This window comes from Bos grunniens, chromosome 7, assembly GCF_055505025.1.
Source record: "Bos grunniens cultivar Pamir isolate PY7600 chromosome 7, Bosgru_T2T1.0, whole genome shotgun sequence".
NCBI classification, from domain to species: Eukaryota; Metazoa; Chordata; class Mammalia; order Artiodactyla; family Bovidae; genus Bos; species Bos grunniens.
This window is the reverse complement of record NC_141171.1, coordinates 50,184,605-50,210,382: the sequence shown is the minus strand read 5'-3', so window position 1 is coordinate 50,210,382 and position 25,778 is coordinate 50,184,605. Positions and strand designations below refer to the sequence as shown.

General features: G+C 50.9%; 1 protein-coding gene across 13 annotated transcripts in view; it reads left to right on the top strand.

Annotated features, from left to right (window-relative positions):
* The window catches only part of SIL1 (SIL1 nucleotide exchange factor), a 250,318-nt gene extending 224,931 nt beyond the window's left edge, over positions 1-25,387 (top strand). For all 13 annotated transcript variants that reach the window (XM_086411862.1, XM_086411861.1, XM_086411853.1 and 10 more), the window contains 3 exons: positions 20,453-20,549; positions 20,980-21,144; positions 24,871-25,387. In XM_086411862.1, the coding sequence (XP_086267988.1) occupies positions 20,453-20,549; positions 20,980-21,144; positions 24,871-25,227 (619 nt within the window). In that variant the 3' untranslated portion in view covers positions 25,228-25,387. The remainder of the gene's footprint in view (positions 1-20,452; positions 20,550-20,979; positions 21,145-24,870) is intronic.
* Positions 25,388-25,778: the final 391 nt, after the last annotated feature.

Genomic DNA, 25,778 nt, shown 5'->3' with positions numbered 1-25,778 from the left:
TGCGGGCAAGCTGCTTTTCAGCCTGGCTGGAGGTTCTTATATCTGAGCCCAGCAAGGCTACATTAGGCCAAACCTTCAAGCGTGGCTCCAGAGTACGAGGCATAGTCAGAGCATTTAGCTGCTCCACGTGGAAGCTGAGCTCCATTTTCCTGCATTTCCATTTCCTGAGAAGACCTTAGTGGCAGAGAGAACTTGGTAGACACGTGTTGGCCAGCATCACTGCTTAGGGCAGGCTCCAGGTCAGTGGTGAAGTTGTTGGAATGGCTCAGGAATGTGCAGAACTTGGAAGCTGAATGAAACCTAGAGATGCCTCTGCTGGATCTGGCTCCTGAAGATCCCTGTGATATCCTGTTCCTAGCTGGCCTTCGAGCAAAGAGGCTTCCTGAATTTGTCTCACCTCTCCCCAGGGACCCTGACATAGCCCGTCTGGGCTTTTGGAGGAAGGGTATGACTTGTTTAGGCTGAAGGAGATAGGAGTTCCCAGAATCCCTTGAGAAGGAGATAATTAACTTTGATAATTAGCCTGAGAGATGATTTAGGCTGCTGGCTGGGGCCAGATGAGGGAGTTAGAGGAGTGTATGTTGGTCTCTGGAGATGAGGAATGCCAGGGACTCTATTCCTTCAAGCCAGATTAGGGGGAGAGCCCCAGTGCAAGCACTTTGTGCTAGATGCTGAGCAAGTGGTGGCTTTTGTGTCAATGGGGATGTGGTGGGTTTTCCCTTTTTGTACCTAAAATACCTGCTTTCCTCTCCAAGAAGTAGAAATATCCTGGAATGGAGAGCCAAACTATGGAGTCATTGGCATGAATGGCAGTGATTCTGGAGGGAGCCACATACCTATTCTTAGCTCTTTATCAAATATGCTGAGCTGAAGTTTCCAGGTTTTGGGGGTCATATTCTCCATTGTTGGTGGGTGCTATGGGAAGGTTTGAGTTAGTGGGTAAGGGAAACCTCCAAGGAGTTGGTTGTCTGAAGACTTTAATACCGTGTGAGTTTCCTAACTATGAGCCTGCTTGGTGTCCACATGATCTTGTGCTTGGGCCATGGGGACAGATCTGTAAAGATGGGCCACTGTTAAAGGACTTTCCTGGCAGTCCAGTGGTTAAGGCTCTGCAGTTCTACTGCAGAGGGCATGGGTTTGATCCCTGGTTGGGGAACTAAGACCCTCCATGCCACGGGGTACAGCTCCCCCCTCCCTCCCCACTCTACCCCCCACAAAAAGGGGACAAACAGCAAGCCATTTGGAGCATGTAACCTATGTAACCAGAGTGTTACATACCTGGCCTGACTCCCAATCTAGCTCCAAACAGCCAATTACTATCCAGTATTATGGCTTGAATCCCATGGACAGAGGAGCCTAGCAGGCTACAGTCCATGGGGTCGCAAAAGTCGGACATGACTTAGTGACTAAACCACCAACCATTATGGCTTGAGGTGGTATGAAACAGTATGGTGAGCTGTGAAGGCTCCTGATTTATATTGTTTTTGGTCTCAAGACATTCTTCTATCTTCCTTCTTTGGAAACCACCTTCTTTCCTTTGGGAATAAGGCTGTTAGTTTTTGTGACCCACCTCTTCTGTTCCCAGTTAGGGCTTGTCATATAACCTGGATTGGACACTTGTAGTGGCTCTTCTGTCTGTGCAGTGACTGGCCCAGGGGTTGGCATATGACACAAGCAGGACCAATCAAAGTCCTGCCCTGGAATTCTGTCCCACTTAAGAGGGAGAATTCTTTATGCTGGGATTGATGCATTTGGGGGCAGCCAGTGGCCATCAGACTCACCTTTCCGTGGAGAATGCAGCTTCATCTAGAGAGAGGCAGAGCCCAGAGATGTAGCTGAGGGGGGGCCTGGCATGCTCCTGGAGCCTCTGGACCCAGCTGTCCTTTTACTTTCACCATCATTCTTCATGATGGATCCCAACAAACTAAGGTTTTCTCTTAGATGAATCTGAATTCAGTTTTGATCCCTCAAAGAGAGTCCTGACTAATAGCAAACAGCTTCCAACTGATCTAACTCTCTGCTTCCAAATAGCCAGTATCGTGTCCAGGGAAGCTGCTTCATGGCTGGGACCCCATACAGAAAACTTGCTTCATACATGTTGGGCACTCACTTCCTGTTTCTTCCCTGAGTAGCAGCACCCTCTCCATCTGCTGCCAACCTGTGGGAGAAGGGTGGAGACCTGAGCTTGGGTCTCCCAGCTTGCTTCTTGGTGTCAGTTAATCTTGTCATCCATGCATGTATTTTTCATCTCCTTCCTCTGCTTCTGCAGAGATAAATACAAACTGTCAGTCTTGCTTTGCAGGGGCCTTGCCAAACATGCCAGTGGTGGGGAGTTGATCAGTCTACCGCAGGCTCCTGTCTTCCATATGTAGAGAGGGAACCATATTCCCAGGGCGCAGTGCTGTTTGAGACTGCAAATCTGATTATGTCCCTCTGAAACTGGGCTGTCCTCTGGTGCCCAGCTTGAGCTGATGCTGAATTTATTGTCCCTAAAACATCAGGGCAGTGTTAGAGGTTCCTTGCCCACTGCTTCTTTCCCAGGCTGCTTGTGCCAGCTGCGGGGCCCTCGTGAGGCTGTTAGGTGTCTCTCTGTGGCAGATTCATTGTTCCATATTTTTATTTAATTACTTACTTTTACAGCTCTTAGAATAAATCTAATTATCCATCTGTTATGCTACATTATGCCACTGCAGTTCACGCAATTCTTTCTCATTGTATGATATTTGTTAACTTGACCTTGCCCTCTTCCAGTGTTCATGCTCCCCTGTGTGGCTCTGTGCCACCTTCTCAGTGGATCCCCAGCATGTCAGTCTGTTAGGGCCCCCGCAGAACTGACCTGTGGGTGGCTCTTAGGTGAAGCAGAGGTTGGTGGAGTTTGGAGTAGTTCAGAGGGAGGAGCATGGCCAAGAAGCCACCTACAAGGCCATGCTGACCTGACTTTGGTTTGGAAGGCTGGATTGGTATTAGGGTGCTAAGAAAGAAAGAAGAAGTTGTAGCCTAAGTCCCTGATCTTTGGCCAGAGTGCTGTTGTCAAGGTCAGCCAGGTGAGGTCGACCAGGAAGGAGGTGACAGTGCCCACCTGCGGACATGTCTGTGACTGCCCCGCCATGGCTGGCAAGTGGTGCCTGGCGTTAAGAGCGAGTCAGGACTGATCTCAGACACAGCACAAGTGGAAGTTACCTACTGGAGACTGATTTCAGGAACCAAGTGAAGGATCCTGGCCCCCAGATTGTTTTTGTTTTTTTTTTTTAATTCTTTTCCTGCTGCCTAAAAATTTTTAATACTGTTGGGAATTAAGGTCTTGATTTTTTAAATACATCCATTACCTCTCTTTGGGGACAAATATAGATACTCCCAGAAGGGGTATGCCAGGGGTCATTGAACACCTCTGCTCTGTCCTTTTTCTCAAGCAGTTGGGAAATCATGGTGGGGACACACAGGAAGTTGATTTAGGAGTCAAACTGGAGGAGGAAGGGCAGAGAAGGCAAAAACTGAGAATATTAACTAGGGTCTGCCTTGTGTGAGCCCTTGCAGTGGGTAAGCTGCTCATAATGGGAGGGAGGTCGTGTGTCCAACCCATCCACATACCTAGTTATAGGGCTGGACCACCCAGGCCTCCGTGTCCCAGCAGGGGAGTAACACCAAGCCGGCCTTATCCTTTTAGGCAGCTGCTGCTCATTGAGTACCAGCCATTGGGCTAGACCATCTAGAGTGAGGTTACAGGTGAATAGGCAGGAAGGCATAGTCCGTGTCCTTGAGGGTGGTGACGATTTAGTAGGGGAGACAGACTTTGACCAAGTCTGTTGAGTGAAGGGGTCCCAGGAATGCATAGCAGGGGCCCTGTGTGGGAGGTGGTCACTGAGGGCTTCTCTGAGGAAACGGTTGGAGAGAGACATGGAGGAATAAGGACTAGCCTGATGAAGCTGGGGGCAGGGATGGGGAGTGTTTGGGGGAGGACACTCCAGGCAGAGAGGCAGTGGTGATGGTTGCACATTTGAGTTGAGAAATTCATTGTGGGAGCAAGTCAGTTTTTGTTTTCACATGGGCTCGTTTTCAGCGGGTTCCTGAATGGAAACCCTGAGGGTGCTTCCCTAATTCCTTGGGGGCACAAGTGTGTGGCCAGATAGGCTTTCTGTGTGGAGACACTTGGGTCAGAGGCTGTGTGTTCTACTGCCTCATCCTCCAAGGTACCCACAGCCCAGGGCTGGGCCTGCTACAGTGGTTGAGGCCTCCCAACCCCCCGCCTCTGGCCCAAGCCCATATAAAAGGCCTTCTGGATGCAGGCCCGGTTTGGAGCTCATTATAGCCTCATGGCCAGGCCCTCCATTTTCCCTTCCAGGTTAAGACTTGGCAGGCATCAAAGACTGCCAGGAACACCCCACAGGCCTTCTCCCTTAATGATCTTGCTACCGCCCCCAGTCTGCATGGCCTTCTTAGCCAAGCTTTTCTCACCAGAGCCTCTGCTTTTCTTCATTCCAGCAAGCAAGATTCAGTGACTAATTGCTGGTATTTTTTTTTTTTTTTTTTCTTCAAGACTATTGATATAGACTGTCATGTTGGGGGTGGGGAAGAGCAAGCTGTAGTCTGGGGGGACTGGTGTCTCCTGCTGCTGCCGTCATTAGACTGAGGCCCATGTGGTATTGATGTCCGCATTTTGTCTTTGTTCTCATATTTTTTGTCGTTTCGACATTTGGTTCTTTGAACATCTAACATGCCTTTTATGCTTCTCATCTCCCACAGAAGATTGTTGTATTTTGTACCCCACCGAAGCTGTGTTTTCCTTTTGTCAGATTTCTCACTTTCTTCTTTATTGTATTTTGATCAGTGTGGCCATGTAGGTCTGGGTTTTATTGGGAGCTTTTCATCTTCTTGGCAGTGGCCCTTGGGGCCTGGGTCTTCTTGCAGAAGCTGGGCTCTGCCACAGGCCCCTGAAGCAAGCTTCTCCTGGCCAGGGCTGGATAGAGCCCAGCCTGTCATCTCTCCAGGGACATTCCAGTGTAGTTGTTCTGAGACGCAATCAGGCATCAGCACTAGTAAGACTTGTTAAAATACAGATTTCCAGGTCCCATCCCCAAAGTTTCTGACTCACGAAGTTTGGGTTGGGGCCTGAGAATTTTTACTTTACCCTTGTTCCCAGGTGTTGCTGGTACTGCTGGTCCAGAGACCACACTTTGAAAACCATGGTATTAGTATAATTCCTGCTTTACCTTGAGCCAGAGTGTCCAGGGTCATATGGAAGGGAGAATAGTGAGGGACCAGATTCCTTCTCCAAACTGGTCCAGCTCTCCAAAACTAAATGATAGCAGATGTTGGCAGTGGCAGCATAATGTTTTAAACACTTTTACAGTGCTTTCAATCACCCTGTATTGTTTGATCCTGAAAAACAGACCCCTTGGTTAAGTAACTCAGCTTCTTGACAAATAATAGAAGTAAAGTTCATATAAGTTCAGGACTTTTGATAGTGTGTGGTGTAACTCCAGTGGAATCCATGTCTCTTGGCTCCTGTTCTTGAGGTTTCAGGCCTCAGCCACTTATTAGCTATGTGACCTTGAGAAAAAAGCTACTTAACTTTCCCTGACTCAGCTTATTAATTTGTAAAAGGGGGTAAGAATAATGTTTGCCCCATAGAGTTGTAGTGACAATTATGTGACTTAATATTTGAAAAGCATTTAATTGTTGTTAAGTGTTGGAACCCCAGAATCTATTCTCCTAATGACTGTGAGGGGCTGCCCTTATTTTTTGCATTTCTGCTGTCACAGAGGCCTAGGAGAATGTACCACTACTCAGTATTTGCCTCAGGCAGTCAGGACAGAGCTTAGTCAGTTTAGAAAGGTCCTCCTCTCTGTGGTCTGCTCTGAGGGAACGGTGGATGGCATGTGCCTCTTGGAGTTGGGGTGGAGTGGTAGCTGCGTGTGGAGTCTGAGACCAGGAACGCAAAGTCATCAGCACTCCTCAGGAGCTGCTGCAGTTGCAGCTCAGCCCTGCAGTGGCGCTTCACAGGTTAGTTTGTTAGGAGGGAAAGCCCAGTCTACCCTTGCAGTGTTTCCTGTCTCCTGACTCCTCTCTCCACCTTCTGACGGGGGCATGTTTTAAGTAGAGGGCTGGTCCTGATGATGCTAATAGTATTCAACCTGTCGAATAGTATGTGCCAGGCACTGTTACATTGGATACCTCGTTTAATCCTCCCAATGAAACAATCCTTACTTTACAGATGAAGAAGTTTGGGCAAAGATAGTTTAATTACAATTAAGTAGAAAGGTCCAAGATTCCAGTTCAGGTCATGGGCTCCTGAGCCCATGGTCTTTATAAAGTTTTGTGAAGTTACCTCCTTGTATTCTACCATGATGTTTCCCTCTGGGGTGTCATTTTCCCTCTCCTGTAGGTACCTAGCCTTGTTCTGTTCTCAGTATTCTTTGCTCCTCAGCTTAGTGTCCAGGGCAATGGAAGGTTTTGTTTTTTTTTTTAATTCACCTTTGTATATTCATAGAATTTAACACAAAACCTTATACAGAGGGTGACCATATGTTCTGTTTATGCCTCTTTTCCCAGTGCAGTAATTAATAGTGCTTCTTTTCACTCTTAAAAATGTCCCAGTTTGGACAGTAAATTATGTGGTCACCCTACTTGCACGTGATTGGGACAGTGGCATTTTAATAGAGGACCTTTAAGACTCAAAGAAACAAACCCCAGATGGTAAGATTTTAAGCACTTCTATTGCCCAGTGAGCAGGAGAATTTAGACAAAGGTTCTGCTCAGCACCCCACAAATGTACCAAAAAGAACTATCTCTTAAGACCAGAGTTGAGGCCAGTAAGGGTCACAAAGTCAATTAGATTTATCGAGACAGAAGTCCCACTGTGGCTGACATGCCAGGCCAGGAAGAGAGGAAGTGCAGAAAACTTAGGCTTTCCCATTTCTCCCAAGCAAAAATGATCCCCAGCCTAGCACTTGGCTGTCCGTAAGCCCCTTAGCCTTCCTGCAGGAAAGAGCTAACTGGGCTTGAGCTGTTCCACCGTGCTGAATGAACTGAAGCCCAATGGGAGTCTGGGCTCTCATCCCAGTGCATTTTTTCTGGGATTCTGCTCATCTCTGACTCTACCCCTGTACCTGGACGTGGGATCACACTCACCCACACCCTTGGTGTGTAAAAGTCACACTCCAGATTGTGTCCTTGCCCCATTTGCAGGCAGCTGAAAACTGCTGTGCATATGTCAGTTCACACTTGAACTGGTTTAATGTTATTTTCCTTTAAGTTGCAATCTGAAATTCAGCCAGACAGGCTTTAATGAGCACTAAATTGTCAAGCCTTTTGTTTCCCTTGCTATTTCCCAAGCCATAGAGATTCTGTGTTTGATTCAGCAACAATTGCTGAATCTTAAACAAACCATTTACATTTTGACGTTAACTATTTTATGAGTGTAACTTTTTCGTTGTCGTTAGAATGCTTCTAACAGAAGGCCTTTTTAGTGACTTATTAGTAAAAGAGTTTAAAGGGTCTGTGGAAGATGATTCTTAACATTTTCTTTGAAGAAAACAAAAAAAGTAGATTTTTATCTGAATTCATTGGGTAATAAATACATGCAGACTTTTAGCCTTTCTCCTCTGAGCTGAGGCTTTTGCTCTTGCTGAGGTCATTCTAGGGTATCTTCCTGGTCAAGCCCTCCATTTTTCAGATTACAATACACTTAATATTGAAGCCCCCATCTTGCAAAGTTAATAGAGTCCCGCTCTGAATGTTTCTGTCAGCTGTTAATTTTGTCTAATTAGGGGCAGGAACTATTTTCATTCTTCGCTTTGGCCCCAAGATGCTTAGCTGAGGACCCTGTGCACTCTGGGCCCAGTCAAGATTTGTCGACCAGCTGACTGGACAAAGAGCCTCAGACAAATAGCATGCTCACAAACGAAACCATCCATCATTCTGTCTCTGGAAGCTCTGGGTAATTGGGGCTGTTCTCCAGTGTTTAAAGATCTCCACAGAATGGGAAGTCTTTACTTTCCTCTTAGGTTCCCATTTCAGTATCTGGTCAAACAGGCACAAAGGCTTTGGGCAAGACTAGTTTGTTCCTGCATCAGGGAAGCTCTGTGTCTTTCTTAACCTGGAGGAGACCTGCTGAGCCCTGAGCCTGGCCAGGGAGTCTGCAGGCCCACTCCATCCAGTTTTTTCCTCTGTTACAGAGGAGAAAGTGGACAGAAGTGGCTGGGGTACATGATCCCACAGTCACTCAAGCCATGAGATTGGCCATATGAAATAGAGCTGGCCAAGGAGGCCATGTTGATCCACCCCCATGGAAAACCAGGAGGAGCCTTGCCTCTCTTGAGGCTGTTCTTGCCTCTTGGAGCTGGAACTAATTGTTCACAAAGATCTTTCCAAATACCAATAATGCAAAATATTTGGGTGGTTCACTATATTGTTCATATTTAAACTGTCAGAAACCTTACATATCTAAGCAGAACCTCAGCAAACAAAGGATATTTTGGGGACTTGTTATGTATGTTGCACAGCAGAGAGATTTGTAGTCTATACGACTTCCAAATCCTGGAAATGAAGCATTTCAGTGTTGTCATTTTCTGCTATAGACCATCCCACGATCGTTGCCTTTCCTTTTACTATTGAGAGATGGCTCATTCATAAACATTTCTGCAGTTGTGTGGCAAAAACAAGATAGGCTTTGCTTAATTCCATTGGCTCTGATTGAGGAGATGAGGTGGTTGGGAGGAAAGGTGAGTGATTTCCCAGCACATATCTCAGAACTCTTGAGAGCAGAATTTAAGTAAGAAAATGCCTCCTGAGCCACTAAAGGTCTGTTGAGAAGGTGTATTGCCTGCACCTTGGAACAAGGATGGCCAGTGGTCTTCCTGGGGTGCTCATACCATGCCAGACCAACTTGTCTGCTCTTGTCAGCCTTTAGCACTTAGGGGAGCTGGTATAGACCCATCTCACACCCACTCTGGGTTCTCTAATAGACTTGATAAATCTCACTGTGAAAACTTCCCATATGATTAAGCCTAAATTTCCTTCTGTTTAACTTTGTTGATCCCACTTCCCTCAGACTGAGACAATTATGGGAGACATTTGTTGAATATTTATAGGGCCACAGATAATTTCCCTTTAGCTCTCTCTCTTCCATGTTCCCCACTCTGTGGCCTCCCTTTCAGTTTAGTTCAGTTGCTCAGTTGTGTCCGACTCTTTGCGACCCCATGAACCATAGCACACCAGGCCTCCCTGTCCATCACCAACTCCCAGAGTTTACCCAAACCCATGTCCATCAAGTCGGTGATGCCATCCAACCATCGCATCCTCTGTCATCCTCTTCTCCTCCTGCCCTCAATCTTTCCCAGCATCAGGGTCTTTTCAAATGAGTCAGCTCTTTGCATCAGGTGGCCAAAGTACTGGAGTTTCAGCTTCAACATCAGTCCTTCCAAAGAGCAGCCAGGACTGATTTCCTTCAAGATGGACTGGTTGGATCTCTGTGCAGTCTAAGGGACTCTCAAGAGTCTTCTCCAATACCACACAGTTCAAAAGCATCAATTCTTCGGCACTCAGCTTTCTTTATAGTCCAACTCTCACATCCATACGTGACTACTGGAAAAACCATAGACTTGACTAGATGGACCTTTGTTGGCAAAGTAATGTCTCTGCTTTTGAATATGCCATCTAGGTTGGTCATAACTTTCCTTCCAAGGAGTAAGAATCTTTTAATTTCATGGCTGCAATCACCATCTGCAGTGATTTTGGAGTCCAGAAAAATAAAGTCAGCCACTGTTTCCCCATCTATTTGCCATGAAGTGATGGGACTGGATACCATGATCTTCGTTTTCTGAATGTTGAGTTTTAAGCCAACTTTTTCACTCTCCTCTTTGACTTTCATCAAGAGGCTCTTTAGTTCTTCTTCACTTTCTGCCATAAGGGTGGTGTCATCTGCATATCTGAGGTCATTGATATTTCTCCTGGCAATCTTGATTCCAGCTTGTGCTTCTTCCAGTCCAGCGTTTCTCCGGATGTACTCTGCATATAAGTTAAATAAGCAGGGCCTCCCTTTAGCCGGTTCTAATTAGCTTCTTTGATCCTTCCTCCCTGTTTCTCCTCTAGTTTGTTAATTACACTTCTCCCCCATGAATTCTTCCTGTACTGGCCTTGTCTGTCTAGCCGGAGGAGCTGGGAATGAGAATCCAAGGCTCCTCAGTGGGAGGTATTACCTTCTTCTTTGTCCTGTACCACAGGTAGCCCCTCCCACTTCTGAGAAGCCTGAAAATCCAGGCACTCTGCCTTTCTTAGCAGAAAGGTAAGAACAGTAATTTTCATTAAAGTACAATATATCATGATTAAAACTGTTATTTGAATGCTTGGTATTTGCCAGGAAGTGTGCTAATCTCTTTATATATTATCATACTTCATACCCACAGCAATCTCATGAGATAAATATTACTAATTCCTATTTTATAGATGAAGAAACTGAGGTCTGAAGAGGTTTAGTAACATGTTGCAACCACACAGTTTGACAGTGCTGGAACTAGAACTTGAACTTGGGTCTCTCTGACTCCAGAGCAGCTTTTACTCAGTATTTGCTTTTTGAGTTTGAGCTTTTTGATAAGACGAAAGTCCAGATCACTGGCTCTTAGATCACCAAAAAACATGCTGGGATGTCAGCTATTTACCCTTAGAGTGGGAGAGGGTTTTTGCATTGAGATAATAAAACTTGGTGCAGAAGCAAGTTGGTGTGGTGCTATGGGTCTTTATATATCTGGACCCTTGGAAATACCTCCTCCTGCAAAAAACAAGAATCTCATCAATTTTTGAATTGCTTTAATTCTTAACTCACTTTTCTGATAGTTTTATCCCTCAGAAGGTTGAGAAAAACGGCTTCACTGAAATGGTATTCTGAGCATCATGAATGATTTGTTTGGTGAAGTGAAGGTGTTGGAAACTTTAGTACAAAGTGGCCATGTTCAGAGAAACCAAGGGAAATACAGAACTCTGAGTTTGAGGGAAAGCAGATTTTAGAAGGTCCAAGGAAATGTAGATATATTTGGGCAAGGGCTTTGAAGGGAAGGCTGACTCATAGTCTGAACAATGAAATGTGCTTAGTGCAGTCACAAGTGATTACTGCAAGGAACAGAGAGGAGACACCTATTCAGACCAATAAGGCCACTTGGGGAGTTGTTAGTGTTGCGCTTTGTCTGAGAGATGATAAAGGGGCCTGTAACCAGGAACAAACAGAACGAAAGGTGTAGATCTCCGGGAGCACTGTCAGGACTGGGTGCTGAGAGCACAGGACCTGCTGAGCCGTTGGTGTTCAGAGTGAGGAAGCAGGGAGGACACTGGGCCGCCTGCCCAGCCAGGAGACTCGGTGTCGCAGGTGGCAGAGGGCTCGTTGCCGTCCTTCTGTTTTACCTCTTCACTTCTCTTTAAGGAGGATGGCCCTCCTGTCAGAAAGAGTAAAGCAAACATGGTTAGGAAGAACCTGAGGAAGGAGGGAGAAGAGCCACTGGCTTCTTAAAATTAATTAAGGTCTGAAAAATCAAATGAAAGCTCATGGATATCATCATGAGACTGTGCACATATGGATGTTTAAGCATCACTAGAGAGGAGTAAGCAGACATGGTAACTGTTTTGCTTTTCAGAATAACAGGGCAAGTTTTGAGCCCTCATTTATGAGCATTTCTAAAGAGAGATGATCTCTTGGAGTTAGTGTGGGTTCCATGAAAATAGACTGATTTAAGGCTTCATATCCCTTCCTTCCTCCTTCTCTTCCTTCTAAAATAGTACATTCATCTTACGTGTACCACTTGATGACTTTTTAAAAGTGAATATACCCATGTAACTACCACCTGAGTCAAGAAATGGAACTCTATCAGCACCCCAGAAGATTCCCATGCTGCCTCCTAACTCTGATGTCTTTTTTAGAAAAATTTACCAGCCTAGAAGTTAAGACTCAATGTTGTAGACAAAGAGGGAACCTGCATTTCAGAAGTGTTTGTCCAAACACATAGCAAAGTGACATTTTAAATTTTGCTGTTACTAAATTTTTTATTTTATAAATAACCCACATTCATTGTTTTGTGTTTTTTTAATCTTACCATGCAGGAACAAGTATATGGTGTCAGTCCACCACTACCATTTATAACTGGCTTTTTACCTGCTCTGCTTGTATTCAGGGCCATGTTGGGGAACCCTTGCCTCATCAGAGGGTGATAGGAACAGCCTTCAGGGATTCAACCTAGGTAGGCCCAATGTGGGTCAGTTTTGTGATACTACTACCAAAAACTTGGATATGGCCTTAGATTTTAGGAACAGATGGCCTTGGGGCAGAGGATTAATTATTTTAATTAAAAATTATTAGTGAATTCCAGAACTAATGGATGAAAGTTTGATGAGGAACAGGTTGTCTTCATATCTCAAAGAATCTCCCCGCAAAATACATGTCAATTTTGAAGGGACAAGTAGTATCTTTATAGTGGAGAAATCTGGCAGGTAGCACCGTGATGAAGTAATCAAAGTGAACCCAGCCACTCTTGAGCCTGAATGACGTCACGTGCTGCCTCATATGAGGCACTGAGAAAGATAAGACGTTGCTTTTGTGTCACTCCTGCCAACATGCACTACCTCAGTCTAACCAGGAAAACATATCAGCTTCAGGCTGAGGGACATTTTACAACTGGCCTGTGTACTTCCAAACTGTCACCATCATGAAAGAAGACAAAGACAGACCAAGGAAGGCTATCTCACAGTTAAAGGAGATGTGGAGACATGCTTCTCAATTCATAATGTAAGGCCTGGGTTGGACCTTGAACTAAAATTATTTTCCTAATAAAGGATATTTTGGAGACAGTTGGGAAAATCTGAATATCTGTAGATCATGCATCATGTTAATTTCCTCATTTTGATTACTGTGGTTATGTTCTTAGGAAATACTTGTTACATTTGGGGTAAAGGGGCTTCAGATCGCAGGAAAAATGTGTAAATATATATATAGAAAATGTGGTAAAATGGTAGTAATTTGTGACTCTTGATGGAAGTCTTTTTTCATTTTGCCCCTTTTCTGTTATTTTTCTGTATAATTTTCGATGGTATTGTAAAATTTTTATTTATTTGGCTGCACTAGGTTTTAGCCGAGGCAGGTGGGCTCTTCAGATGCGGCCTGTGGAATCTAGCTTCCTGACCAGGGATTGAACCCAGGCCCTCTGCACTGGGATCATGGACTCTTAGCCACTGGACTACCAGAGAAATCCCTCTATAGTAGTTTTTTAGTGCCCAGTCTGAAATGATTTGGACTTCCCAGGTGGCACTAGTGGTAAAAAAAAAAAAAAAAAACAAAACCCAGCAGCCAGTGCAGGAGACGAGAGGTGCAGGTTTGATACCTGGGTGGGGAAGATCCCCTGGAGGAGGGAATGGCAAGCCACTCCCATATTCTTGCCTGGGGAATCCCATGGACAGAGGAGCCTAGTGGGCTACAGTCCATGGGGTCTCAGAGTCAGACACAATTGAGCAACTTAGCTCCCACATCAGTTCAGTTCAGTCACTCAGTCGTGTCCGACTTTTTGCGACCCCATGAATCGCAGCACGCCAGGCCTCCCTGTCCATCACCAACTCCCGGAGTTCACTCAGACTCACGTCCATCGAGTCAGTGATGCCATCCAGCCATCTCATCCTCTGTCGTCCGCTTCTCCTCCTGCCCCCAATCCCTCCCAGCATCAGAGTCTTTTCCAATGAGTCATCTCTTCGCATGAGGTGGCCAAAGTACTGGAGTTTCAGCTTTAGCATCATTCCTTCCCAAGAAATCCCAGGGCTGATCTCCTTCAGAATGGACTGGTTGGATCTCCTTGCAGTCCAAGGGACCCTCAAGAGTCTTCTCCAACACCACAGTTCAAAAGCATCAATTCTTCGGCGCTCAGCTTTCTTCACAGTCCAACTCTCACATCCACTGCAAAAACCGTAGCCTTGACTAGATGGACTTTTGTTGGCAAAGTAATGTCTCTGCTTTTCAATATGCTGTCTAGGTTGGTCATAACTTTTCTTCCAAGGAGTAAGCGTCTTTTAATTTCATGGCTGTAGTCACCATCTGCAGTGATTTCGGAGCCCCCAAAAATAAAGTCTGACACTGTTTCCCCATCTATTTCCTATGAAGTGATGGGACCAGATTCCATGATCTTCGTTTTCTGAATGCTGAGTTTTAAGCCAACTTTTTCACTCTCCTCTTTCACCTTCATCAAGAGGCTTTTTAGTTCCTCTTCACTTTCTGCCATAAGGGTGGTGCTGCAATGATTTAAGGGTGGGGCAGGGAATGCCCCAGGGGACTGTGAGGCAGCGCTGTGAGCTCCCGGATGTCAAGAAGATTCCTCAGCGCCCCTTCCTCTGAGCCCCCTTTGTCTCTCCCAGGGTGGGCAGGTTGTCATTCTGTGTGTGTGTCTGGAAAGGTGTTCTGGAGATGCTCTTGTGAGCTGTATCGTTGTGGTGAACTGTGGGCATCCTACACTGGCTTCTGTGACTGGCAGCTGTTTGGGGACTGTATTTGAATGGGTCCTGTGACACTCCCTTCTTTTCTTCAATGTCCAGATGGAACTTCTAAGAGGCCCAGCATGGTTCCCACCACAGTTACATGGTTTGAAGCTCATTACAGGCTTCAGTGTCTTTATTTCTCCTGGCAGCTTCATTTTCATGTGGAAGAGTTGTATGTGTTTTTTTTTTTTTTTTTCCCTAAGTTGGTAACTGTCTGTGTCTTGATTGATTAATTGATTGCTTAACCACATGAATCCCTAGATGGTAGGCTAGTATACATCTTTAATGAGCCTGTTTCGGGAGTACACATCCTGCAAGTTCTTGTGTTCACAGGTGACCCAGGGCCACTCACTGTCTGAGGCTGTCAGAGAAAGGACCTTTCTTTCTCTGAGCATACACAGCGTCATCAGGCAGGATCACAAACGATTGAGCCTGAGGTTTCCCCCTTTCCCCACTGCACAGCATCTTCTCAGAGAGCATTTCAGAACAGTGACACCTTTGTCTTCTGTTATTAAGACAGAAGGAGTAATGATTGTCCTACCTAGAAATATTGCAGGGACTCATGAGAAAGCACATACCCTCTGTGTCCCCAGCATGCTGTGAACAGGCCTGACATCTCGGTTTGGGCTGGGACTCTGGACCACACAGGCTCTACGCCAGGGGTCTCACCTTAGAATCTCCTCAGCCCCCACTGAAGCCATCAACCCAGTCCGTATTTCCTGTTCTCTCCCTTTCTGTTTTTCTCCTTTTCCACTGATTCAGACTCCCTTTTTAGCACTTACTGTTCTGATTCACCCATGAGCATGCTGGGTGAGCAGATTCTGTGCATTTCCTGTTTCTGGGCACACGCCCCCGCTGCCAGCAGTGCCTGCTCCACGGCCCCCGTGCATCGCAGAGGACCCCACAAGGTAGAGGGCCTGTGCTTGACTTACTGCTCTGCTCTCCCCATCTTGAAAGCCCTCAGTTTTGGAACAAGGGTGCCATGTTCCCTTGAACATTATGTAGCTGGGTCCTGAGTGCCCCGGAGGGAAGAGGCGCTGCCTGCCTCTAAAGTGAGCAGCGTTGTCCTGAGCCCCCGTGGCCAGGCCTGGCTGCCCACCCTGAGATCAGCTCCACCACCCCTCAACACCCCCTGACACTTGCTCAGCCTGGTTAGCTAAAACATGACCTCTGACCCTTGGCAGGTTCCCACATCAGTCACCCCAACCCAAATTATTTGGTTTCTGCAAATGCAGTCTTTTTCCGTTTCTGCAGTGCCCCCTTCCCCCAACGCCAAGATTTACCGAGGAGCAGCTGCTACTGTCCCTCTGCACTCAGACAGCTGACTCGCCTGCTGATTGTGAACATCCCAGTAATCCAAGTGCTAATGGTGTTTATTCAGCCCAGCCAGCTTAGCCCTGAACAAGGTTTATTCTCATTTATCTCATGGGAGACGAGCTACGTCCTTAATATCCTTCTGTTGACTTTGAGCACACCAGCGCCACTGATGTCGCTGAGAGACATGCCAGGCCCCTGCCCTTTTACTCACTCAAAGCCTCAGTTGTCAGGACACCCATCGTCTGGCCGGCAAGACACCCTCACCCCCATGCCTGCCCCCAGGCTCTGTGGCTGCGGCTCTGATCCTGAGTCTGTGGACTGGGAGGAGCTGAGACCAGCATACGTGTGCCTGGGCCTCTGGGCTGAGGAGAAGCTGTGTTCTCGAGGATATGGTCTGGCCGCAAAACGTGTACAGCAGACGCACTGATTGTAATCTCCCAGTCACAGTGTATTGGCTAGCATTTTGGTGCTCACTGGCTTTTCTGTCTTTAACTCAAGGTAGTTTTAGCTCTGTCTCCCAGGTGAAGACTCTGAAGCAAAGGGACTCACCCAAGGCTATCAGGCATTGTTGACAGGATTCTCGCTGAGTAATCTCCGGGCCCTGCCCCTTGCACATGCTATAGACCTCACTCTGCTCTGTGTGGGGCACTTCTTCCCCCAAAACATAGCAGAGAGCATTCAGAGCCCAAGGCTGAGGTCTCGGGGAGAGGTTCTCTGAGAGCAGGTTGGTGTCAGCCCTTCCAGGGCTGACTGCTCAAGAGAAGCCCTTTTCCACTGTCCCTGATGGATGGACTGAGTGACATCTAGAAATACGAGATTGGTCTTTTCCACCCTCCGGCTGTGTTTCCTCAGCCCCTTGACTGGACAGCACTAGAAGGCTGTTTTCAGAAGGGTTTTGTATGGAGTCTCTGGCATGTCCATGGAACCACTGAAGCCCTGAGCCCCGGGGTAGGGCCTAGAGTTATGTGGGTTCTCTCATTCAAGCTGGTCAAGGTGTAGGCCCAGGGCTGCCAAGGCCACACTCGGCCACAGGCCCACATTTGGCCAATGGTCCTACTCTACTCATGCAGGTCTTCAGGACTGTGCTGCAGGTGGGAAAGAGTAGACTGAATACCTCATGAAAGTGATTCTGTCAAGTGGCAGGAGGCCCGAGGCTTTCCCTTTTTCTCACTGGTGTACTTCTGTGTTTGAGCTCTATTCTTTCCTACTGTGGATGGGCTTTCCTCCATTTAAAGGGGTCGGGACGAACCTGGCTGCTCTTGGCTGTAGGTACCCCTGGTTTGCAGCACACTGTCTGCCTTGTGGAGAAGAAACTTCTGTGTCCTGACTCCAGAATCAAAGACTGAAGGGCTCTGATGGCCCATCCTCAGCAGCCCACTGAGGGCCTGGTGAAGGGGGAACATGATGAAGCAGTGCTGGGCCGCAGGCCCTTACCCATCAGGACCACAGGGAGTGGGAGAGTCAGTCACAGGAGGAAGGGAAGAAAGGATTTCAGAGCCTGGTGAGGAGAAAGGATGCTGGGCAGATACACACAGCGCACCACAGCTCCAGCCTGACCTGCGAGGGGTGGGCTGGCCTGCCTCAGAGTGTCCCTCCAGGTCCTCTCCCACCCCAGGTCACTGTCCTGACACGGGCCCTCCTCCTGGGCCCTCTCTCTCGTCTGTGTGCCCTGGAGGCACGTTTCCAACTCCCCAATTTGCCTTGCAAGTGTCGAGGAAAGAGAAGCAGGAACAAGTTCCACTTACTGGGCAGGTTATGGGTCCTGTGTCTCCCCTGCTCGGTCAAAGCCTGACCTGCCTTTGTGTCAGGGGTCAGCTGCACCTCTCAGCCCCATTCTCGATGGTTCTTCAGGGCAGCCTCCACTGAATGGTCTCCTAGCCTCTCTGGACGTGCTCATGTTGTTCCCCGAGCACATGCTGGTCTTCTGGTCCACAGACCGTCTTCCCCACCTGACCTCCCAGTCTCCAGCAGTCTTGCTTCTTTCGGGCAGCCTTGCTGGCTCTTCCAGACCAGACTTTCCTATTCTTTCTCTGAAGCCCCACAGACCCCAAATGATCAGAGCCACCTGGCAAGGCCTAAAGCTACGTAGCCATTCACTTATTCGCTGTGCAGCCTGTAAGTGGAATATGGTGGTGTGGCGTCTCTCCTGCGTGTGGAGCCTGGCTTGTCAGTGTGGAGCAGCAGAAAAGAGGCTGAGTGTCCGCGAGGATCTGTTCTGCACGTGGGGCATCTCTGAGCAACTAACTGCCTGGCCTGTGCCTTCCTCTAGATCTTCCCTGGCACAGTGCTGTGTGGCCCTTTCTACCCCACATCAGGCTTCTGTGGACAGAAATACTGGGAAGCCATGTCTCTTCTTAGCTTTGGGCATTCTTTGTTTACTCCCACTGGCTTATTCTTCCTCTGGAGGATCCTAGGGATTTGCCCACAGACTACGTGCCCACCCCTTGGCCGCTGGTAGTCTGTTTTTTACTGTTTGTGCTTTGGTTCCCTCTGGGGTTTGGGTCTTCTCTCCCCTTCTACCAGCTGAGACCTGGGTGGGCAGAGACCAGTCTTCTTCGTGTCTCTCCCCTCCCCCAGCACTGCCCAGGCTGGTGACAGGGAGGCGCTCCAGGGCCGCTCAGGCTGGGCTTCCCTGGGGGCCCCTCTGCTCCTGAGCTGTGTTGCCTCTCTGGGTCTTGTTCTCAGCAGATCTGTAGACGAGAACAAGGTTTCACATGCCATCTTTGAAGGAGCTTGTCTGTGCCGCTCTGGGGCCCACTGGGGACGGGGCTCCTCTGTGCTGTTCCCTGAGGCCGATGCGATGTTGGGCCTCCTAGCCCCCTCTTCCTTGGGAGACTGCATCTGACGTTTGTATGAATTTTCTCAGCGTGGTTGACTTCTTTTCCTAGACCCTGCCTGTTGCGGGTGAGCGTTCCTCAGACACATGATGGCAGAGACAGCCCTAATTAGCTCACCCTTTGATGAAGCAGCTGCCTGTCTCAAGTTGGGGGAGCAGGGGGTAGGGGAGAGGCTCAGTGCCAGACTCCCGGCATCAGCGCCCACCTGCCTGTCTGGAGAGGAGCTGTCAGCCTTCCTCCCCGGGGACCCCAGCCCTCTTCTCCAGACGGCTGTTCAGACATGAGTGAAGTTGCAGTGGGAGAGGCCGACACCCACCCTCATGTCCTTTCTGCAGAGGAGATGCAGCGGGGTGCGGGCTTCTCCCATTTTACAGCAGGAAAATTGGCCCTGTGCGCTCGGTCTGCACCAAGCTTTGAGGCTGCCGCCTGGCAGGAGTAGAGGGTGGGCTGTCAGGCACTCACTGGGCCCCGTGACCGTACTGTCCGGCCAGGGCCTCTCCTCTGAGCCCCCTGCTCTCTCTTCTTGTCCGCCTCCCCTTTCTCTGGGTTTTGGACCAGGAATCGTCTCTGTGATTTGTCTGTATCTTGAGCATCCTGCCTTATTCTCCCCATGCTGTGAGGGCCCCCTGCCGAGGTGGGGGTTTGGAGAAACAGGTGCTTTTTGGGTTTCCAGTCTACTTTTTGGTGGCCAGAGCCCGGAAGACAGTGGGGGCCGCCTGTGTGCTTGCGTCTCACCTCGGGGCCAGCCCCTACTCCATCCCCTTGCTGCTGGTCTCTGGCTTTCACTTGCCTGCCACCTTTCCTAAGACCTTATAAGCTGCTGGTGAAAGCATCTCAGTCTTCCTCGAGGGCCTGACTACACAGGCCCCTGCACTTGGCTCTCAACCATAATTCATCACCAGTTTGGTCTTAGAAAGCAAATGATTCCCAGCATGTCCCTGTCTGGCACCCTGCCCCAGGGGAGGTCTCACCCTTCAGGCGCCCATCCTTTCATCCGGGAGGGCTTTGCCTGAAATGTTTGTTTGAAGCTCATCCTCACTCTTTTCTCCAGGCCTGGAGTCCCAGGGGCAGCCCTGGGTTTGGAGTGTTGCGTTGCTGCCCGTTTGCTGCTTGATGCAGTCACGGTTGTCCACGTGTCAGCTCCCTCCCCACTGTTGCTGGGGCCTTCGCCTTGGCAGAGCCTGCACTGGGCTGCAGGGACAGGCACAGAGTGGAGAGAGCAGCAGGGGCAGCTGGGTTGGTCCTGTGTCGGGATCTCCCCAGGACCAGAGGCTCCCTGGATGCTGTTCTCTCTGCCTGCCTTCCTCCCCATGCTCTGTCTGTGTGCGCCACCCGGGAGGGGAGGGGGCGGAAGACACCTTGCAGCTCCACACCCCTTTAGTGTTTCCCCAGAGCGTGATGCTCCTGGGATCCTGGAGGCAGCGGGGGAGCAGGTATGGCTGCCTCAAGGAGCGTGGAGGAAGGCTTTCCATTGGAGGGACCCTGAAGGAGCACGTTGAGCACAGTGGGATCTTAAAATGGGACTTCCATCCCCAGATCACGCCAGCCTGTTGGCTGATGTGGAGTGGACGCTGGCCTGGGGCCCTGGGCCCTGTCGCCTGGGCTGTGGCCACTGTACCCAGATGGACCCGCGTCATTTTGTTTTGTTTGCCCAGCTAAGTCCTAGCCTGTCCAGAGTGGGAACCCCTCTTTGTTCTTCACCAGGGATGGCCGCTGTGGCAGCAGCCCCCTTACCTGGGCTGGGCATGCCCCCAAGTTGGTGAGTAGGTGCAAAATCATGCTCTCTTGTTCTTCCCCCACAGCAACCCAAAGGTCCAGGTGGAGGCCATTGAGGGGGGAGCCCTGCAGAAACTGCTGGTCATTCTGGCCACGGAGCAGCCTCTCACTACAAAGAAGAAGGTGTGTTTCTGCCCTTTTTTCTTGTTCAGACCTCAGCACACCTGTGAAACCTAGAAGGCGAGGAGGGTCCCTCTCCAGACTGTACTTGTAACCCTTGGGGGCCTGAGTGGTCATCCCTGGGTGGCATGGCGGGGAGGGCCTCTCTCTGAAGCAACCAGGCAGCCTGTGAGGCATCTTAGGCCTGGGTTCAGCTCCCAGGTTCAGAACCCCAGCTCCTGCCCTGGGCCTCTGTTTGTCCACTGGGTGATGTTGAAGGTGTCTGATGTCTGTCCTCTCTCAGCCTTGGGTCCTGGGGTGCAGCTAATCCCAAGGGTGGCGGGTGGAGCCAGAGAGAAGGGGGCTGGGCTGGGATACTTGGGGCTCCTCCAGGTGCCTGCCCCAGGGCCTGGTTTCTGTAGCGCCTCACCCATCAGGGTCTGTTTCTCCCCAGGCCCTGTTCGCCCTGTGCTCCTTGTTACGACACTTCCCCTATGCCCAGCAGCAGTTCCTGAAGCTGGGGGGGCTGCAGGTGCTGAGGAGTCTGGTCCAGGAGAAGGGCATGGAGGTGCTGGCCGTGCGTGTGGTCACCCTGCTCTATGACCTGGTCACCGAGAAGGTGAGTACTCAGGGCCCGGCCACCCCTGCCCTCTGCTTTGTGTGTGCTTCTGGTCATTGGACCTCCTCCTCCCCCAGTATCTTCCGTCCGTCCCTCCATCCTCATAGCAGAGTGACCTGAGCAAATGTGCCAGCCTGGAGCTGGGCAGCTATGCTTTGGAGCCCAGGACTTCTGAGATGTCAGGGCAGAAGTCCTGTGGGAGGTGACTGCTGAGCTCACACCTGAGAGCTGCACGGAGTGGGAGGGAGGAGGGGACGCTGGCAGTGGTCAGGGCCAGGTGTGCAGGCATAGGGGTCAGTATGACCGAAGGCCCGAACAGCCAGGATCAGCCCTCCATGGAATGAAAGGTCATGTGTGGTGAAGCGTAGGGTGGGGGCAACCAGGAGCAGGTGGGGTGGAGCAGCTTGTGTCTGGAGCCACCACAGCAGCCAGGAGACCGAGGAGCTGGGCTGGAATAACGCTGAACCTGAAGATTCTGGAAACCTGAAGCTGCCTCCTCTGGTTTGAGAGCTTTGGCTCTGGGCCGGGCTCAGACTAGCTGCCATCAAGGGCCCCAGGGGCTTGCTGCCTGCAAGAAGACTTGGTGCCCAGCCTACTTTGGTCTTTGTGAGCTTGGAAAGTGTCTTAATTAAGGAGAGGGTAAAACCAGCCAGGCCTGATTTCTTAGTTCAGCTGCTGCAGAGAGCTCTGGCAGGGTTTTCTCTGTTGCCTCTCGGGGGCCACACTCTCCCCACAGCTGACTCGGATTAGGGGAGCAGGGCTGGGCAGCCGCGGGGACCATGCTGGAGACAGAGGGCCTGCCCCTTCCTCACCGCGCCTCCCGGCTCTGTGCACCCCTCTCCCAGGCCTCAGGCTGGATCAGGGTTGTCTGTTGCTGCTTTTCTCTCCACCTCTTGGCTTTTGTTTGTGTGCACTCGCCTCTTTTCCTGTCTCATCTCTCAGGCTGTCCCTCTCCCTCTCTCTCCCCTCCCCCTCTCTCTTCCTTCACCCCTCCAGGCTGCAGAAACCTGATTTCTCAGAACAGCAGGCAGCCATGTGGTGCTCACATCCAGTTAATAAGGCCTGGGCACAGTTGACGTCCTGGGAACAGGCCAGCAAGCCTGGGGAAGGATGTGTGCATTGGTTGGCATTTCCCGGGAGAACCCTGTCACTTTCCCCTGGTGTCCTGGGTGTCTTTGCTGCCCCCAGCCCTGGCACAGGGCACTGTGACTGCCTCATCCCAGGGGAGCCGCCTCTGGCAGTCTGACCAAGGCTCTCTGAGTCAGCTGGCCCAGGAGCCAGACTGGAGGCTTTGGGGTGCCATGAGGATCAGGGAGGGCCTGGCGTTTCTCTGCAAACAGCACGAAGACAGCCGTCTGTCTGCAGGAGGAAGATGGTGGAGGGGTTTCAGCTGGAGCAATAGAACAGATGGCAGGTGTGCTCTACGTGTAAGGCCATCAGGGCGTCTTGTTCTGTGGTTTCTCAGAGAGAATACACTGGGGATAGGTACAGGGCTCCCAAAGGAAGAGGTGTGACAGGGTGGAGGGGTGCCATGCTCCCTGAGGGCATCTTTGGTGTGCAGAGGTAGTGGCTGGACTTCAGAATTCCCAGGACAGTGTGGACCCACCTCTCAGATTATCAGGCTCCTTGGTCCTTGCCCCTTCCATCGTATGCCAAACCCCAGGCATTTCTTCTTCTGTCCCTTGGCTCTGGGCAGGCCCTCTACTAAGAAACTGTGTCCTGACATCTGGGCTCCTGCAGAGCTGGGACGCCTACCTGTGGTTATGAACCCACATCTTCTTGTGCCTCCATGAAGCTGAAGGGCCCTTCCGCAAGTGTTGCCTGGGTGTCTGCCTGCCCCGTGCCGTGCCCGGCCCACAGTCCCTGCCCTCCTGGTGCTTCCAGGCAGACATTTACCAGAGACCCTCCTAGAGTGTGTGGGCCCTGGAGGCTTACCATCAGGGCCCTGACTCTTTGGGGCAGTCAGGAGAGTTGCTGAGTGAGATCTGAGGGTTGAGTCAGATTGACTGTGGAGTTGGTGCTGGGTGAGAGGGTGCCTGGAAGTGCGAGCTGCCCCTGCACAGGCCCTAGGGGAGGGTTAGTGTGACAGGTGCCGGAGTGAGGGCACCAGTGGGGAGGCGTCTGAGCGCCCGGGGGGCAGGGCCTGCAGCGCCTCCACGTCCCAGGGTGGGAGTCTATCTTTATGGTCAGAAATGCCCAGTGTGAAGGGTTTGGGGTGAGGTCTGGAGGGGGCAGGCTGGGCCCGGGAGGCAGGGGACTGAGAAGCACAGCGAGGAGCAGGGCCCCAGGGCACAGAGCTGGCAGGACTGGGGTGTTTTGCGGGTGGAGCTGGCGGGATGGGAGTAGGTTAGGAAACGACAGCCACATCCCTCTCAGCCTTTTCTGTGTCAGAAAGCTGACCGTCTCTGCTTCCCTGCTTCCTCTGCCGGCTCTGAGGAGCCCCAGAGCCATCAGGTGGTCTGCTGTGGGCCCTGAGCTTTTTCTGGGCTTTCTTCTTGCCTGCCCTGTCATGCATGCCCCATTCTCCCCTGGAGTTAGGGCAGCGAGTCCTTCTTTCTTCCTGAGAGTGCGTTTAGTGTGCCCACTGCTGCTCCTTCGTCTCCGCATACCTTCCTCTGATGGGTGAAGTGAGTTGGTAGACTCCTGGTGGCGTGCTGTGATCGTGCAGTGGTTAGTACTCTATGTAATGAAATGAGGTGGTAATCTGTCAGGTCTAAGGTGTTCCCTTCCCTGCCTCTGAATGCCTGCTAGGATTGGTTCCCACCACATTCTGTTGGAGCTGGGTTTCTGCACATCACCGACACAGGCCATGTGTGTAACTTCCTGCCCAGACTTCCCTTGGCGTAGAGGCCAGGGATGCCCAGGGCTCTGTGTTCTGTGCCCAGCCTGGCTCTCGTGCCCATCCACCGTAACAGCCTGCTGGGCTGCAAACATGAGATGGGCCCAGGCCTCCTGTCACAGCCCTCCATGTGTGCGAACCCTCCACCCTCGTCCCCTCAGACAACTCCCACAAGCCTCGCAAGACTCAGGGAAGTGCCAGCTTCCTCTCCCCACCATGCCCAACTCCTCTGAGGGAGTGGATCCGTGGTTGTGGTGGTGATGCCGCCGCTGGCACAGCTGACATTTGACGATGGTAAAGCTCACTTCGTTGGTGGGCTCCGTGTGCTGGGCACTTCGTGTTCGCTGTCCTGTTAAGTCCTCCCAACCATCCTGAAGGGGCTTAGTCGTCTCGTCCACTTGAGGGGTGGTGACAGTGAGTCCCAGGGAGGCTCAGTGCCGGCCCAAGGCCGTTTGGTCATTCAGCTGTCAGTGGTGGAGCAGGATTTGAGCCCAGACTGTCTGCCTCTGCCCCGCCCTGCTACACGAAATGCACCGTGACATGTAGGACCTGCTCCCCCAGATCCCGAGCTGCTTGAGGGCAGGGATCCTGTCTCCATCCTGGTTTCTCCAGCACCTGGCACACTGTAGTTTTTTTTTTTTTTTTTTTTGGATGAGTGGATGGATGGACAGATGGGTGGACATGTGGACGGGCTGGAGAGCATGTGTGGAGCTGTGAATCCAGCTGACCTTCCCCCTGAAGGGCCTTTGAGGCCCAAGGATCTGGACAGAGAAGGGACAGACTCGCGTCAGCCAAGCGCCTTCAAGTCTGAAGGGCGGAGCTGATGGCTCTCTGTCTGTTCTCTGTCCCGTGTCCCCCCACCCCCGCCCTGGCCATGCGGATGGCAGATGTTTGCGGAGGAGGATGCCGAGCTGACGTGGGACATGTCCCCCAAGAGGCTGCAGCAGTATCGCCAGGTGCACCTCCTGCCCAGCCTGCAGGAGCAGGGCTGGTGCGAGATCACCGCCCACCTCCTGGCGCTGCCAGAGCACGACGCCCGCGAGAAGGTGCTACAGACGCTGGGCGCCCTCCTGGCCACCTGCTGGGACCGCTTCCATCAGGACACACAGCTCCACAGGACACTGGGCACCCTGCAGGCTGAGTACCAGGCACTGGCCGCCCTGGAGCTCCAGGAGGGTGAGGACGAGGGTTACTTCCAGGAGCTCCTGGACTCCATCGACAGCTTGCTGACGGAGCTGAGATGAGGCTGCCCCTGACACCGGGACGCTACTTGTGAGACTGAGGGGCACCAGCTTGGGTGGGCTCCTCAGGGGGTACCAGGCAGGAGGGCGGGGCTTCCCTCCTGGGGCCTGGGCATCATCTGGGCAGTGCTGGCTTGGCCATTAAATGGAGGCGTGACGGCCAGTGTCTTGTTTGTGTCTGTGTGGTCTGGGCATAGCACTTTGGTGGTCACTGGGTGGCAGGCTGCTGAGGTGCCCTGGTGATGTGCTGGGTGGTCGCCTGGTAATGGGCCCTGTGGGAAGGATCCAGGCCCAGGAGTTAAGAGAATCCCAGCTGGACCCAGCTCTCTCCCACCAGTGGCTCTGTGACTTTGGGTGACACTTAGCTTCCTGGAGACTGTTTCCTCCTCTGTCAGAGGAGAAGGCCATTAAACGTGAGAAGACACACGGAAAGCACCACACCAGTGCCCAGCACTCGCGCTTGCCCCTCCTCACCCAGCTGTGCAGGGCAGTCTGCCCCTCCATCCCGTGCCTGCATGTTAGTTTCAAGGCTGGTGGCAGAAACTTGAGGGCAT